This window comes from Triticum urartu, chromosome 2, assembly GCF_003073215.2.
Source record: "Triticum urartu cultivar G1812 chromosome 2, Tu2.1, whole genome shotgun sequence".
Taxonomy (NCBI): domain Eukaryota; kingdom Viridiplantae; phylum Streptophyta; class Magnoliopsida; order Poales; family Poaceae; genus Triticum; species Triticum urartu.
The window spans coordinates 246887414-246901918 of NC_053023.1; the positions used below are offsets into that span (position 1 = coordinate 246887414).

Sequence of the window (14505 nt, forward strand, 5' to 3'; positions counted from 1 at the left end):
CCCTCACAAACTTTCTGGGGGTAATCACAATGATCGATTCCTCACCGAAAGACTCCTACCGCCTAGGAGTCTCCAACCTCCAAGAGTAATAACATCCGAGGGGAAGAAGCTCAAGACTTGCTCAAATCATGATTTGCTTTAGTCACAAGAAGGAGAGGGAGAAGATCGTTCTTTTGATTGGAACAACTCTTTCAAACTCTCAAGAATCAAACCGGGATCTAGGATTTCGTGGATGAGCAAGAGAAAGGGAGCACATGTGTTCTTGGGGCGTGTTGGAGTGGAGTGTTCAACCTTATCTCGAGGAGGTAAGGAGCTATTTATACCCACAATAGAATAGAGCCGTTTTGAGCAGAGGTTGACTTGCCCGGATGATCTGGAGGACCATCCGGATGATCTGGTCACAAGCTCGGATGCTCCGGATGAAAGTGGTAGCAACAGAGCTGCGTGGAGGCCGGACGGTCCGGAGGACAGCCCGGATGATCTGGTCACATGCCCGGATGATCCGGATGAACGATCGGACACGATCCGGCTACATCCACCAAACTTCTGTGACGGAAGAGGCAATATTATCCAGATGATTCGGGACAAGGTCCAGATGATCCAGGCACAGCCCGGATGATCCGGCTACAATCAGTATCAAACGATGCTCCCTAGATGCATTATCCGGACTATCTGGATCCAGCACCGGATGATCTGGGGACAAGCCCAGATGATTCGGGGCCAAGTACGGATGATCCGACTATGGGGTCAGCTTGTGGAGAGAATGAAGAGAAAGAGTGGTAGGTTTTGGCTAAGGGGTTTTGCTAGGGATTTTGGTCTTTTGTGAAAAACTACTTGTGAGGTAGAATGTGAGCAAGCCTTGAACCTACACCTCGGATCCCCTCTTAATAGTGCGGGATCCCTATTACTCAAGAAATATATAAAATAGCATGATGCTTCGTCTTTGTTTGCTCCTTTCCTCATTGATTATTTGCTTGAGTAATATCTCATATGATGTGACCATGGTGCACATTAAAAAAACCAGAGGACTGATGACTTGTGTATATACTTAGCAAACAAGGTTAGTCCCCTATACGTAAATTTGTCATCAACATCAAAAATATTCTTAAGAGCAAGATTGCACTTTCACCTGTGCTACTGATAGCCCTTAGACCCGGGCTACTGCTAGGCCTTTTTGAAGTAGTGGGGGCTGGCAGCTGCCCTGCCTTGGCGCCTTCCCTTTCCTTCCTAGCACGTGGGCAGGGGAGCTGGAGTGTGCCCAGCCCCTTAGTGGGCTAGTGTGCCTCCGTCCTTTGGCCCATGAGGCCCACCAAGCACCGGTGGCCTCCCGGAACCCCTTTCGGTACTCCGGTAAAACTTCGGTGCATTCCGAAACCTTTCCAGTGACCAAATAGTATTGTCCTATGTATCAATCTTTACCTCCAGACCATTCTGGAGCTCCTCATCATGTCCATGATCTCATCCGGGTCTCCGAACAACATTCAGTCACCAACTCACGTAACTCATATAATACTATATCATCAACGAACGTTAAGCATGCGGACCCTACGGGTTCAAGAATGATGTAGACATGACCGAGACGCCTCTCCGGTCAATAACCAATAGCGGGGCCTGGATGCCCATATTGGTTCCTACATATTCTATGAAGATCTGTATCGGTCGAACCTTTATGTCAACATACGTAGTTCCCTTTGTCCGTCGGTATGTTACTTGCCCGAGATTCGATCATGGGTATCTCCATACCTAGTTCAATCTCGTTACCATCAAATCTCTTTACTCGTTCTGTAATACATTATCTCATAACTAACTCCTTAGTCACTTTGCTTGCAAGCTTCTTGCGATTTTGTATTACCGAGAAAGCCCAGAGATACCTCTCTGATACACGGAGTGACAAATCCCAATCTTGATCCATGCCAACTCAACAGACACCTTCGAAGATACCTGTAGAGCATCTTTATGATCACCCAGTTATGGTGTGACGTTTTATATCACACAAGGTATTCCTCCGGTATCCGGGAGTTGCATAATCTCATGGTCGAAGGAATATGTATTTGACATTAAGAAAGCAGTGGCAATAAGCTGAACAATCATATGCTAAGCTAACGGATGGGTCTTGTCCATCACATCATTCTCCTAATGTTGTGATCCCGTTATCAAATGACAACTCATGTCTACGGTTAGGAAACCTTAACCATCTTTTGATCAACGAGCTAGTCTAGTAGAGACATACTAGGGACTTGGTATTTGCTTATGTATTCACACATGTATTTAAGTTTCCAATCAATACAATTCTAGCATGATTAAGGAATATAATAATAACCACTTTATTATTGCCTCTACGGCTTATTTCCAGCAGGTAGGTCCATGGGATGACCGTAGGATGCTCCGCATTAGTTTACCTTTATGAAGTTGTTAGTAGTTGCTAATAGTTCCAATCATAAGTGCATAAAACTCGTAAGGTATGGTATGCTAGTAGAGGCCTCTCCCAGCTATAAAACTGCAATGATGATAATCAGTTTAGTAACTTAGCTAATTGTCCAGGGACAATTTCACACACCATACCACCACTATTCCACACTTGCTATTTGTATTATATATTGTATCTTTACTTAGGCAACACCTATCTTTTTTGTTTATATTCTTCATTATCATGCAAAACTATCCATGTGTACCCACTTTGTAGTTTTATTTCTTGTTTTTAGATAAAGCAAACGCTCGATGTACGTAGGTATGACCTGAGAGAATATTGATCTTACCTTTAGCTCCTTGTTGGTTCCACATTCCATACTTACTATATTCATCATTGAAAAGTGCTACGACAATTCCCTCCACTATAGGATTATCAACCATCATTGACTGAGCCCAATAGTACAACATCTACTATCAGTCAGTCCATCATGATAGATGGAATATCGATCCACCCATCACGATAGATGGAATCTAAGCCATGTGAAGGACAAAGACGTCGCTGCTAGCGAGAGCTCCTATTTGCCAATCTGGGCGTCAGAACATGTGGAAACGCGCACCCCACCCCCTCGGCCACCACCACGCGCGCCCTTTTGGACCGTCCCATGTTTCTATTTTAGTTTTTTTGCTTCTTCAAAATGATTCGGGATTTCATAGAGTTGCGAACTCTGGAAAAAATTATAAGAAATCGTAAAATATTCATGATTTTGAAAATAGTTCAAAAAATCATAAATGTCCGTGTATTCAAATAATATTCACAAATTCAAAAAAATTCACGAAATTCATCCCAAATGTTTGGATTTTAAGCATGGCAACCTAAACGTTTTTCATGGCAACTTTAGTTCACGCGAGGTTGGTACTGATGGCAATTTTCTAACAAAAAACAAACTGGGACAAAGTTGCCATGAAAAAATGTTGAGGATGAAATGCTTAAAAGCCAAACGTTTGGAATTTATCAGGGTCTTTTTTCATTTTGAAAGATAGTATGGCTAACTAACTTTTCAATCTCATTTTTCGGTGAAATAAAAGAACAGAGACGGAGTATATTAGTACCAATCTTCAAAAACAAGAGGATGTTTTAGAGTTGTACTGATTACCATGGAAATAAACTAATAAGCCATACAATGAAGCTATAGGAGAGACTCATTGAGCGCCGCTTAAGAAGAATGACAAGCATGACCAAAAATCAGTTTGGTTTCATGCTTGGGAGGTTGATCATGAAAGCCATTTTCTTGTTACAACAACTTATGAAGATATACAGAGAGTAAAAGAAGAACTTGCATATCGTGTTCATTGACTTGGAGAAAGTCTACGATAATATACCGTGGAATGTCATGTGGTAGGCCTTGGAGAAACGCAAAGTCCCAACAATGTACAACATTACCCTCATCAAGGACATGTACGATAATGTTGTGACAAGTGTCCGAACAAGTGATGGCGATAGTGATGACTTTCCGATTAAAATAGGACTGCACCATGGGTCAGCTTTGAGACCTTATCTTTTTGCTTGGATGATGGATGAGGTCACAAGGGATATACAAGGAGATATCCCATGGTGTATGCTCTTTTGCGGATGATGTGCTGCTAGTCGATGATAGTCGGACGGGGGGTCAATAGGAAGTTAGAGCTTTGGAGACAAACCATTGAATCAAAAAAATTTAGACTTGTTAAAACTAAAACCGAATACATGAGGTGCAGTTTCAGTACTACTAGACACGAGGAAGATGAGGTTAGCCCTGATGGGAAAGTGGTGCCTCAGAAGTACATTTTTTGATATTTGGGGTCTATGTTGCAGAAGGATGGGGATATCGAAGAAGATGTGAACCATCGGATCAAAGTCGAATGGATGAAGTGGCGCCAAGCTTCTGTCGTTCTTTGTGACAAGAGAGTACCACAGAAGCTAAAAGGCAAGTTCTAAGGGAAGGCGATCCAACCCACAATGTTGTATGGCGCTGAGTGTTAGCCGACTAAAATACGACATGTTCAACAGTTAGGTGTGGCGAAGATGCGCATGCTGAGATGGATGTGTGGCCAAACAAAGAAGGATCGGGTCCGGAATTATGATATACGAGATAGAGTTGGGGTAGCACCGACTGAGAGAAGCTTGTCCAACATCGTCTAAGATGATTTGGGCATATTCAGCGCAGGCCTCCAAAAGATCCAGTGTATAGCAGACAAATAATGTAAGAGAGGTCGGGTAACCGAACTTGACATGCGAGAAGTCCGGAAAAAAATATCTGAAGGACTGGAGTATCACCAAAGAACTAGCCATGTGCACATGTGCAGGGGTGCGTGGAAGCTTGTTATCCATCTGCCTAAACCATTAGTTGGTTGCGAGATCTTATGGGTTTTACATCTAGCCTACCCAACTTGTTCGTGACTAAAAGACTGTGTTGTTGTTGTTGTTTAACTTATTCCAAATTACAAACAAATTCTAAATCCATGAACTTTTAAAAAAAATACAAATTTTTTTAAAAACAATCAAAGTGGGTTAACTTTTTAAAATAATTTTTTATTTTTAGAAACTGGTGTACTTTTTTTGAATCCATGAACTTTTTACCTAAGAGTTTTTTTTTGAATTCACGGTCATTTATATAATATTTGCAACAAAAAGTCAATTGTCAACGGGCCAACCACGACCAAAAAAGGGGAAACTGGAGCTCTTCCGATCGAGCGATCGCCTCCACAGTGAGCCGGCCCACACGAGGATGCGCTTGAGTGCTAGTTTAACCTCCCTCGCGCTTAAGGTGAATCGGACCTTAGTCGCGCGGGGAACAACACGGGAGCTCATGTTCGGCGCCTTTTTTATTTGAGAAAAGACAGGCAGGCTTTATTAACTCATATCAACATTTACAAGTATAACAAGAGCATCGTGGGGTGATCCCTATCAAATATATCTCCCCTGGGAAGAGTAGTACAAAGCCTAGCTATCTTATAAGCTTGTAGCTCGAAATTCATGCACAAAATTACATGAAATAAAGGACATTTCTCTTTGCTTTATCTCCCCAATGATCCCTTCGAAAGCGCCTCCGGAATAGACCCGTATTCCGTTCACCACTTCTGTGCAGCCAGATGCAATTTGAAGGTGTTGCAAGTTTAGATCTTCTGCAAGTGATAACGCTTCCCTACACACTATTGCTTCTAGGGTGACCGCATCAAGCAAATCCTTGAATCACAAGCACTAAAGAGCCCAGGTAAGAACCATCTCTGTCTCAACAAATAGCAGCTGCGGTGCCACAGTTATGATCAGAAGATACACCCGCATCGACATTCAACTTGACAAAACCCACCAGAGCGTCCGAACGCAAAAAAGGGGGTTCCTTCAGGAATCGAACTCCGTTGCCCGCGAAGGCAAAGCCTTGTTCGAGCTTAGCCGACCACCACAACCGTTGCGTACTTGTGGTTTTATTAGTGCAGTACATGAACTAGTAAGGTCGCGCTATTTAATTATCACTTTGTTTTTTTAAATCATGAATTTAAAAACATTCATCGATGTTGAGACAAAAGTACACAAACTTCAAAACAGTTTATCGGTTTGGGGAAATAGTTCATCATTTTTTAATATAAAGTTCATAAACTGAAAAAGTTCACCAATTTTGGAAAGAAATTATAAAAAAGTTCATCAGTTTTGAAAAAAGTTCATCGGTTTTGGCAAAAAGTTCATCGACTTTGGCAAAAAACTTCATCAAGTTTGAAAAATAGTTCATCGATTTTGAAATAAGTTCACAAATTTGACAAGAAAAAATCATCAATCTTGAAAAAAATCATTAAATTTTTAAAAAAAGTTCATCGGATTTGAAAAAGTTCATCAAATTTGGAAAAAGATCATCGAATTTGAAAAACAATTCATCGATTTTAAGAAAAAAGTTCATCGAACCAAGAAGAAGGAAATAGAAAAAAGGAAAGGAAAAGTTGAAGCAATATGGTTCGACTCACAACTCCTGCACTATTTTGGAAACGGAAGAAAAAAGCTACAGATTAAAACAGATAAATGGGCCAGCCCGGCTAACACCGCTGCAGGGCCGAACAACAGCACTGCCAACTTCCGGTTACTGGTTAGTACCAAGACCGTGATCTACTAGAGACGATCTGAGCCGGTTTTTCTCCGTTTTTTCTTTGTTTTTCATTTTATTTTATTTTATTATTTTTCCTTGTTTGATTTTTTTCATTTTTTATGTTTTTTCTTTTGTTTCTTTTTCAATTCTACATTCTTTTATACAAGATCAACATTTTTTTTTGAATACTTGTTCAAAAAAATTCAAATAATCATTCAATATTTTTAAAATAGTTGTCCAACATTTTTCAAATACCCGTTCATCATTTTTCCAAATAGATGTTCAACATTTTTTTCATATACTCGTTCAACATTTTTTTAATACTTATTCGACATTTTTTCTACTCCCTCCATTCCTAAATATAAGTCTTTTTAGATATTTCAAATGAATAATCACATATAGATGTATATAGACATATTTTAGAGTATAGATTCACTCATTTTGCTCTATATGTAGTCATTTGTTGAAATCTCTAGAAAGACCTCTATTTAGAAACAGAGGGAGCAATACTTATTTCAACATTTTTTTGTTCAACTTTTTTTAAATACATGTTCAACATTTTTAACTCGGTCAATATTTTAAAATAATTGTTCAACATTTTTTGCGAGGGTGTTTAACTTCCTTAGATACTTGTTTCACATTTTTTAATACTTATTCAACATTTTTCAAATACTCATTCAACATTTTTCTAAATGTGTTTTTTGAGAAGTGTTTTTTCTAATATATATGTGTAGAATATTTTAAATTATAAACAAATATAAAAAAGCAAACCAAGAAACAGGCTAGTGAATCCCGCACGCGTGGGCCAGCCCAAGTGGCATTTGCCTTCAGCGAGAGGTCGCTCCTGTCTCGCTGAACGCGAGGAATAGTCGCGCCGTGCTGGGCAGAAGGGTCTCCATGGGTCAGAAAAGTGGTTTCAAATACAATATTTATACCGGCCAGTATACATACATGGAGAAGATTAAGGACGCATCTGTGCTCGAGCTGAGATATAGGCACTTTGGCTGGGCTACCTACTTTTGTCAACTATATATTGTACAAAGGATTGTTCCTCTAAGCTGGTGGTAGAGAGCGCCTGCAAGTTGGGCACTCCATCTTGATGTCCATCCAGCGTTGTAAACAGCCCGAATGGAATATATGCTCGCACGGTGCCACCTACAACAAGACAGTGAGAACTACTTAATCATGCATGTCTATGACGTCACAGAACAAGAGATTTCACAATTACCATGTATTCACTTGTTCTTTGGGAGAGATCAATTGTAGTCATGCAGATTACACAATCAATGGGCTGATTTGTGCTATCCTCTACCTTCCTGTGGTAGCAGTATTTCTCAGGGAGGATCTGGAGATTGCAGCCATAAAAGGATAAATAATTATGTTGTGATACTAAAAATGAATTGCCAACATACTCTGAGAATTGAATTAACTAAGCTTAAAATATATCAACAGTGGCAGCTATAATACCTTTTGAGAGACAAAAACAGCTACTCCCTCCGTTCCTAAATATAAGTCTTTTTAAAGATTTCAAATGGACTACCACATACGGATGTATATAGACATATTTTATAGTGTAGATTCACTCATTTTGCTCCGTATGTAGTCACTTGTTGAAATCTCTAGAAAGACCTATATTTAGGAACGGAGGGAGTACATGAATGACAACTAAAATGAACCTCGAATCCAACAGTACGGAGTGCATGTGTTAGGGTATTATCACAGTAGTATTACCTGGCGAGGAATAAAGCAGCGAGAACCAAGATAGTGCTGGAGCAGCAGCACAGCTGCTTGGATGCTCATGAATGTTGTCACAGCTATGCACCATTTCTTGTCAGGCTCAATGCGCATGAAGTTGCTAGGACAACCAAATATATATAGCGGGATGGCGACCCGGGTAGCAGTCATGCCTAAAATATACTGAGGGTGCAGCGGTTTTCTTGTATCCCGGATGACATTCGTGACAATTTGAGGAATCCAAAAGGAGTACATCAGGAAAAGAAGCGGGCGCAAGAAATTGTGCAACTCATACATGAGAAGGATTCCTCCCAAAAGAATGCCGTCTGCAGAAACAAAGCAAAGCAAGGTATGCCTTAATAGTTAGTTGGTAAAAGAAAAGTTCAACACTGGTGTGGATATGCAAAAATATTGTCATTAAATGAGCCATTTTAACTCTACTAATATATGGCAGTAATCATGTGATTGATTGTGCTTTTCTTTTACACCTCAACAGTCGATGTTAACTGCAAGAGGTTGGCCTACCACTGCGATTCTTAAGAAAGCATGAAGAAACCAGATGATATTTAGAACTTACAAAAGCGGCTGTAAAGAACAGAAAGTTCCCGTCTCATTATTTCCCAACCTTCTCCACTGTTCAATGGTCTACTTGCTTTCCATATAGCAAGAAGATACCTCATCTCAAAAATAGAAAAAACAACGAATTTGAAGAAGGCAGCTGTTGCAAAGGCATTAAAGAGTGACTCTGTAGAAAGTTAAACCATGTGATGAAAATGTTAGAGATGGCAAGATATTCAAAAAACATAATTATGACATGATTTTAAAGAAAATAAGCCGCATACAATTCAAGATTCAATAGTTATAATAGCTTTGCAGGTTAATTTTCAGAGAACACTGAAGAACAGATAAATCTTTTGTGGTGTTGACAATACTTCACTGACCAGTGACGCTTAGCATTTAGCAAACTTCACAGACCCATCCTGTTGGGCGATGGGTATGTCTTTACAAATCCCATGAGCAAAATCTCTTTACGCAATATTTACTTGTAAGTAGTGTATTATCATAGCATGCACACTATTTGCTTTTAGCTCAGATTTACATCAGGAATTCAGGATGTATGTAACAGGAGACACCACCATCCACTTGTCAGTGTCATATGTCTAAATTCCCATTTTTACCACCGAAGAGTTCGTACACTAGCAGCAGAAAACATGGACAACAAAAAAAGCAAACAAATTTGATATGACACGAGTATAAGACTCACCAACCAATATTCCAGCAGTCAGATGCAGTAGACAAAGATATGCATCCATGATAGCTTGTTGCCCAATCATAATAATAGACACCTTAGCAGCTCCCTGTGAGCAATAACGATAGGATTGTAAGTCATGTAGAGCAAGATGACATTAGTGTTGCTAAAAAAATGATCACAGAAAGGGAAAATACTTACTGACTGGGTGTTGCTGTGTTCCATTTGTCTAATAAGCAGCAAAACTTGGAGAAAAGAGATCTATAATATGCCAGTTAAGGAATTGACAGAGAGAAGAGACCAGATAGGATTGAACAAAAACATGAATCTAAGTCAAACAGCCACCAAGGATACAAAAGTGACCATCAGTGTATAGTTAACTGCTTTGTTGTAATAAGCTTCAACATTCAGCGATGTTGAATTTAGCAAGATAGATGAGAAGCATTCTCCATCATCATCCACTGATGGACTTTCCATCAAGCCCTCCAATCGGTACTTCTCATGCTCTCCTTCTAATTATAACAAGTATTTATTACTCACGCACTTAGTATCTCAATATTGTTGGATGATGAGAAAATTTAAAATATGCAGACATAGAACTTGGTGAAAATAAATTACCAGTGGCAAATGAATTTAGCAGTACCATAAGAAAATTCATTACCATTTTGGTTAGATGACACCCGGACCACTTTAGCGGCTATTTCTATGTTACAGTGTTTCTCCATGTCATGTGTGAGAGCTGATACGGAAGAAGTAGCAAACATCAAGGTCACATCCACATTTGTAGCTAGGGAATATTCAGTGTAGAAATAAAATCTTACAGTTCTTCCTTCGGTTCTTCTCTTCAGAAGAATCTTGGAAAACTTGAGAGGAGAAAATCCGTAGCTGTTAAAAGTAAGGAGTTCAAATATATAGCAGCATGTTCATTAATTTTAAAAGGGGCCTTATTACTGTAGTTAGCAGGCAAGACTTACTTCATAATAATGTTAATAACTTTTAAGAGGGCTTGGTTATAATTTTTATGAATGTAAGTGGCATAGCACTACATTGACATCAAAAGATAGCTAGTAAGTGGAACACAGGATTGTGGAATGCAGTAATCATCGATAAAACAAGGAAAATTCGTCTGCTTACCAGATGGTATGGATTTGACAAGAAGTAATCCTCTTCTTGAAGCGGTTCACCATCTGCACCGCTAAAAATATCAATACAACTGTGTTAGATAGTATGGGGAAAAGATGATCTACAAACTGCCTACACTCATAAGACTATGTTCGCATATGCCGATACATAATTAATACTCCAATAATAAAATGCCATGAACAATGGAACATGGCCTCCCTTGTCGTAACTAAAGAGCCTCTTGACTGCAGTACTTACTTATAAGCATTCAGTTATGCAACAAATAGCACACAAAAAAGAGGATCTGACGGGTAACCTGGCAATCATTAACTCATAGTAGTCGAAAAAATTAAGCTTGCACGCCGTAAAATTGACATGAAAATATGTATTCCCTCCGTCCCAAAATAAGTGACTCAACTTTGTACTAACTTTAGTACAAAGTTAGTACTCCCTCCGTCCAAAAATACTTGTCATCAAAATGGATAAAAAGAGATGTATCTCGAACTAAAATACGTCTAGATACATCCATTTATATCCATTTTGATGACAAGTATTTCCGGACGGAGGGAGTACAATAAAGTTAGTACAAAGTTGAGTCACTTATTTTGGGACGGAGGGAGCATGACATAAGTATCATGGGAGTCACTGAACTTAGTATATGTACACAAAAGAATCATGATTTGTGAAATTGTTACAGAACATACAACGAGCACTAGGCAATGAGCCAGGAGACTTGGAACTTGGAGAAGTCTGTGAGGTCTGCACTTGCTAGCTAAGGGTGGTTGTTGACTGTTGACCAAGGTTTACATTCAGGAAACAGGCAAATGTCCTTAGAGGGCAGAGTAGAATAAATATGTCTTTTTGCTGGAGTGCTATTTTTATTATTAGAGTTTGTTGCCCTTGATGTTTAAGGTAGATGCAATTAGTAGCATATACTAATAATGCCAAGGTAGGAGAACCAAAAGTCAAACAAAGTCTCTTAGCTCTCACAAAAGAAAAACAAAGCCTCTTAGTTATGACAAAAAATAATACAATAAAGTTGAACATATACCTGTTTGCCACCATACGAAGTTGTCTAAAAGGCCATATATACACGCCTTCTAACCTTATTTGAGCAACCCCACGATCATGAGATTTGTCAATAACATCATGGAATGTTATTGTTCCCTGTCAACAATAGTTATCACATCACGGTAAGCAAAATGATCAGCAGAGCGTGCATAGGAAAGAGGTCAACATCGCAATAATTCCCATGATTACAGTTAAATATGACTCATCATACACAAAAACACATTGTTTTCACGTGCTAACATAAAGCATAAGAAAGGATCTTCCTTTACCTGAACATAGTGTACCCCGCTTATCTTTGTTGGTGTACTCAGTAATTCCAAAACCGAGTCACCTTTAGATGTCACAAACTCAAGAAACCTAGAAGAACCATTTGTAGCACCAGCAAAGCTCCAACTTCCTGAACCATACAATGGTGGCATTAGTACATAAACCACACAGACAATTAAGTAAGTAGTAGCATCCTATACATAACAAAACAAATTAGGGTAATGAGAAATGGAAAAAGTGTCATGTGAGCAGTTGATTGAGGTTACCAAAACAAATCTATGAATGTGGCATGGAGGGAAATACAATCTACCATTATCCTTTATCTGTTGCGTATGTCATAATTCAACATCTGTAGTAAACAAACCAACTGCAGTGAGGATATGACACCACCAAGTTGTATGATGCTGCCCGAAGAAACAAGCTTACTTTTAGCGTCGAAAGAATAAATTCAATAGCACTGAACGTGTAAAATTGGCACAACATACTGAACTTAAGGAATTAAGTGCAATCCTCACAACACTTGCCTACAGCCCCACACTGTACATAGGATATTAAGACCTTAAGGCCGCTACACATCCTAATGTAATTGTGCAGTGGACCAGTGGCAACACAAAGTTATCAAACAAAAGACATGCTAACACCATAACCTGCTGGGATACAAAACTTGACAAACCAATAGGTCAAATAAACTAGTGCATAGCTACTATCAGATAAGAGTTACTTCCTCTGTTCACAAATATAAGATGTTTTGGATATTTCAATATGGGCTACAACATGTCTATATACATCTGATTCAGAAAAAAGTTATAACATATTATATTTGTGAACGGAGGGAGTACCTTTATATGTTCCTGTAATATTCCATGAATATGGGCTCATGTCATTATCATCCCTCTTGTAGAATGCATGCTGCATAAACATAGCGATGACGAGCATTAAGGTGAGTTCCATACATATAACCAGAATTCATAGTTCTAGATAAATGGATGCTGGTAAACCCTAACATCGTAAAAATGGATAAAAACTTTGCTTGTTGTATCAGTATTTGCTACTGTCTAGTGAACTGAAGCATCAAGACCGCAGTGTCAGCCATGCATGCCAGACTTTAACTCCCACCATTACTTGGTGAAAAGGTACAGTCAATAGAACATGCAGGGCATCCAATTAAAATGACTATCTGGAGTGAAAAGGTCTAGTTGGAATCCGAACTAAAAGCACGCGTTGCTGTTGCACGACTATTAAGTTAAGTTCAATATAAGCACGAGTATAGCGCACCACAAAAATTTACACCAACGAACACAAAATTAAGCCCAAAATAAATAAGGTTGCCCAGTTTTCCTCTTTCCAATTGCTCTATCTGGAGGGCCAAATTAGCATAAATTAACTAGAGAAAATGGGGAAAACTTGCAAGTCTAACAATCAAACAGCGCCTGACCTCATCGGCCCACGATCCGGAGGAGGCCGCGGCTCCGGCGGAGGCGACGCGCTCCCTGAGAGGCCGCAGCGCTGCGGCCAGGGGAGGGAGGGCGAGGCCGAGCACCACCAGGCTCACCACAGCGACCCTCAGCACAGCGGCAGAGCGCCTCATCTTCTGATCGTTGAGCGCAGCCTCACGATTCGGCGGCCACCATGAAGGGAGCGGGGGCAGCAGGAAGCCGACAGAGCAACCGCTGCGGGAAGGACGCCCGCTGGTGGGTTGGTACGGTGGGGTTCGCGTGGGGCGCTAAACCTAGGAGACGAAGGGAAGGAAAGGAAAGGGAGAGGGGAACGGAAGGAGATGGAGGGAGTCAAACGGGCGGGCGTAGGAGATGACGGCGAAGGCGAGGCGAGGCGAGGTGACGGCGACTTTTGTTTCGGCGGACACCAAGCAACGCTTTTGCTGGTGGGGTGGGGAATGGAATCGCTGCCGTGTGTGGGGGGGTGGGGTGGGGGTGGTTGGCTCTGGGGCGGCCGACTGGTCAGTCACTCTCAACCCCAGAGGAGCCCTGGCCTGCACTCTGGAAGCAGCTCAACGCGCCTCCACAAAATTTGTTCCAAATGTCTGAATCAAAATGTTTGAACACTTTTAGAGCAACTCCAACAGGGCGACTTAATCGGATGCACGTTCCGTTTTTCATCCGCGGGCGATCCATTCCCGGTCCATTTTTGAACCGGATTTACGTCAGCGCGGACACGAGACAGACGCGCGCTCGCCTTCGCCTCCCCCCGGGCTCGCTGATCGGTGGCATATTGCCCTCTCCCCATCTAACAGTAAACCCTCGCCCGCCTCCTTCGACACCAACGCCTTCGCTCATTTTTTCGGTGACTCTGCCAGCTGCCGGCGCCGCAACATCCGCTCTGCAACGCCGCCACCTCTCACGTCATCCGTCACCGTTGTCTTGCCGTCGGGGAACCGACAGCTTCCCCCCCCCCCCCCCCCCGCTCCCCCCCCTCCTGACATAGTCGTGACCGCGACTAAGAAGTCGCCTCCCTGCCCCTGTCAGATCCTTGTCGGACGCCCGGCAGGGCAGCTAGCTGGTCCTTGCGCGTCGCGACTCCCTT

General features: G+C 41.0%; 1 protein-coding gene across 1 annotated transcript; it reads right to left on the minus strand.

Annotated features, from left to right (window-relative positions):
- Positions 1 to 7401: 7401 nt before the first annotated feature.
- On the minus strand, positions 7402 to 13825 carry LOC125536944 (transmembrane E3 ubiquitin-protein ligase FLY1-like). The gene is made up of 14 exons (XM_048700234.1): positions 13400 to 13825; positions 12804 to 12873; positions 11967 to 12094; positions 11678 to 11793; positions 10639 to 10699; positions 10326 to 10389; positions 10166 to 10243; positions 9859 to 10016; positions 9706 to 9765; positions 9520 to 9613; positions 8833 to 9000; positions 8253 to 8581; positions 7750 to 7866; positions 7402 to 7676 (listed from the first exon to the last, which is right to left on the minus strand). The coding sequence occupies exons 1-14, from the start codon at positions 13550 to 13552 to the stop codon at positions 7575 to 7577; spliced, it is 1698 nt and encodes a 565-aa protein (XP_048556191.1). The 5' UTR covers positions 13553 to 13825; the 3' UTR covers positions 7402 to 7574.
- Between the last annotated feature and the right edge of the window lie 680 nt (positions 13826 to 14505).

Bases quoted from the DNA above. Each gene is read 5' to 3' on its own strand.
- LOC125536944 (XM_048700234.1), bottom strand. From the start codon at position 13,552: ATGAGGCGCTCTGCCGCTGTGCTGAGGGTCGCTGTGGTGAGCCTGGTG. The intron at 7,867-8,252 runs GTAATACTACTG...TGCAATCTCCAG, and splicing joins GCTGCTTTATTCCTCGCCAG to ATCCTCCCTGAGAAATACTG. The intron at 7,677-7,749 runs GTAATTGTGAAA...GTCTTGTTGTAG, and splicing joins AAAGAACAAGTGAATACATG to GTGGCACCGTGCGAGCATAT.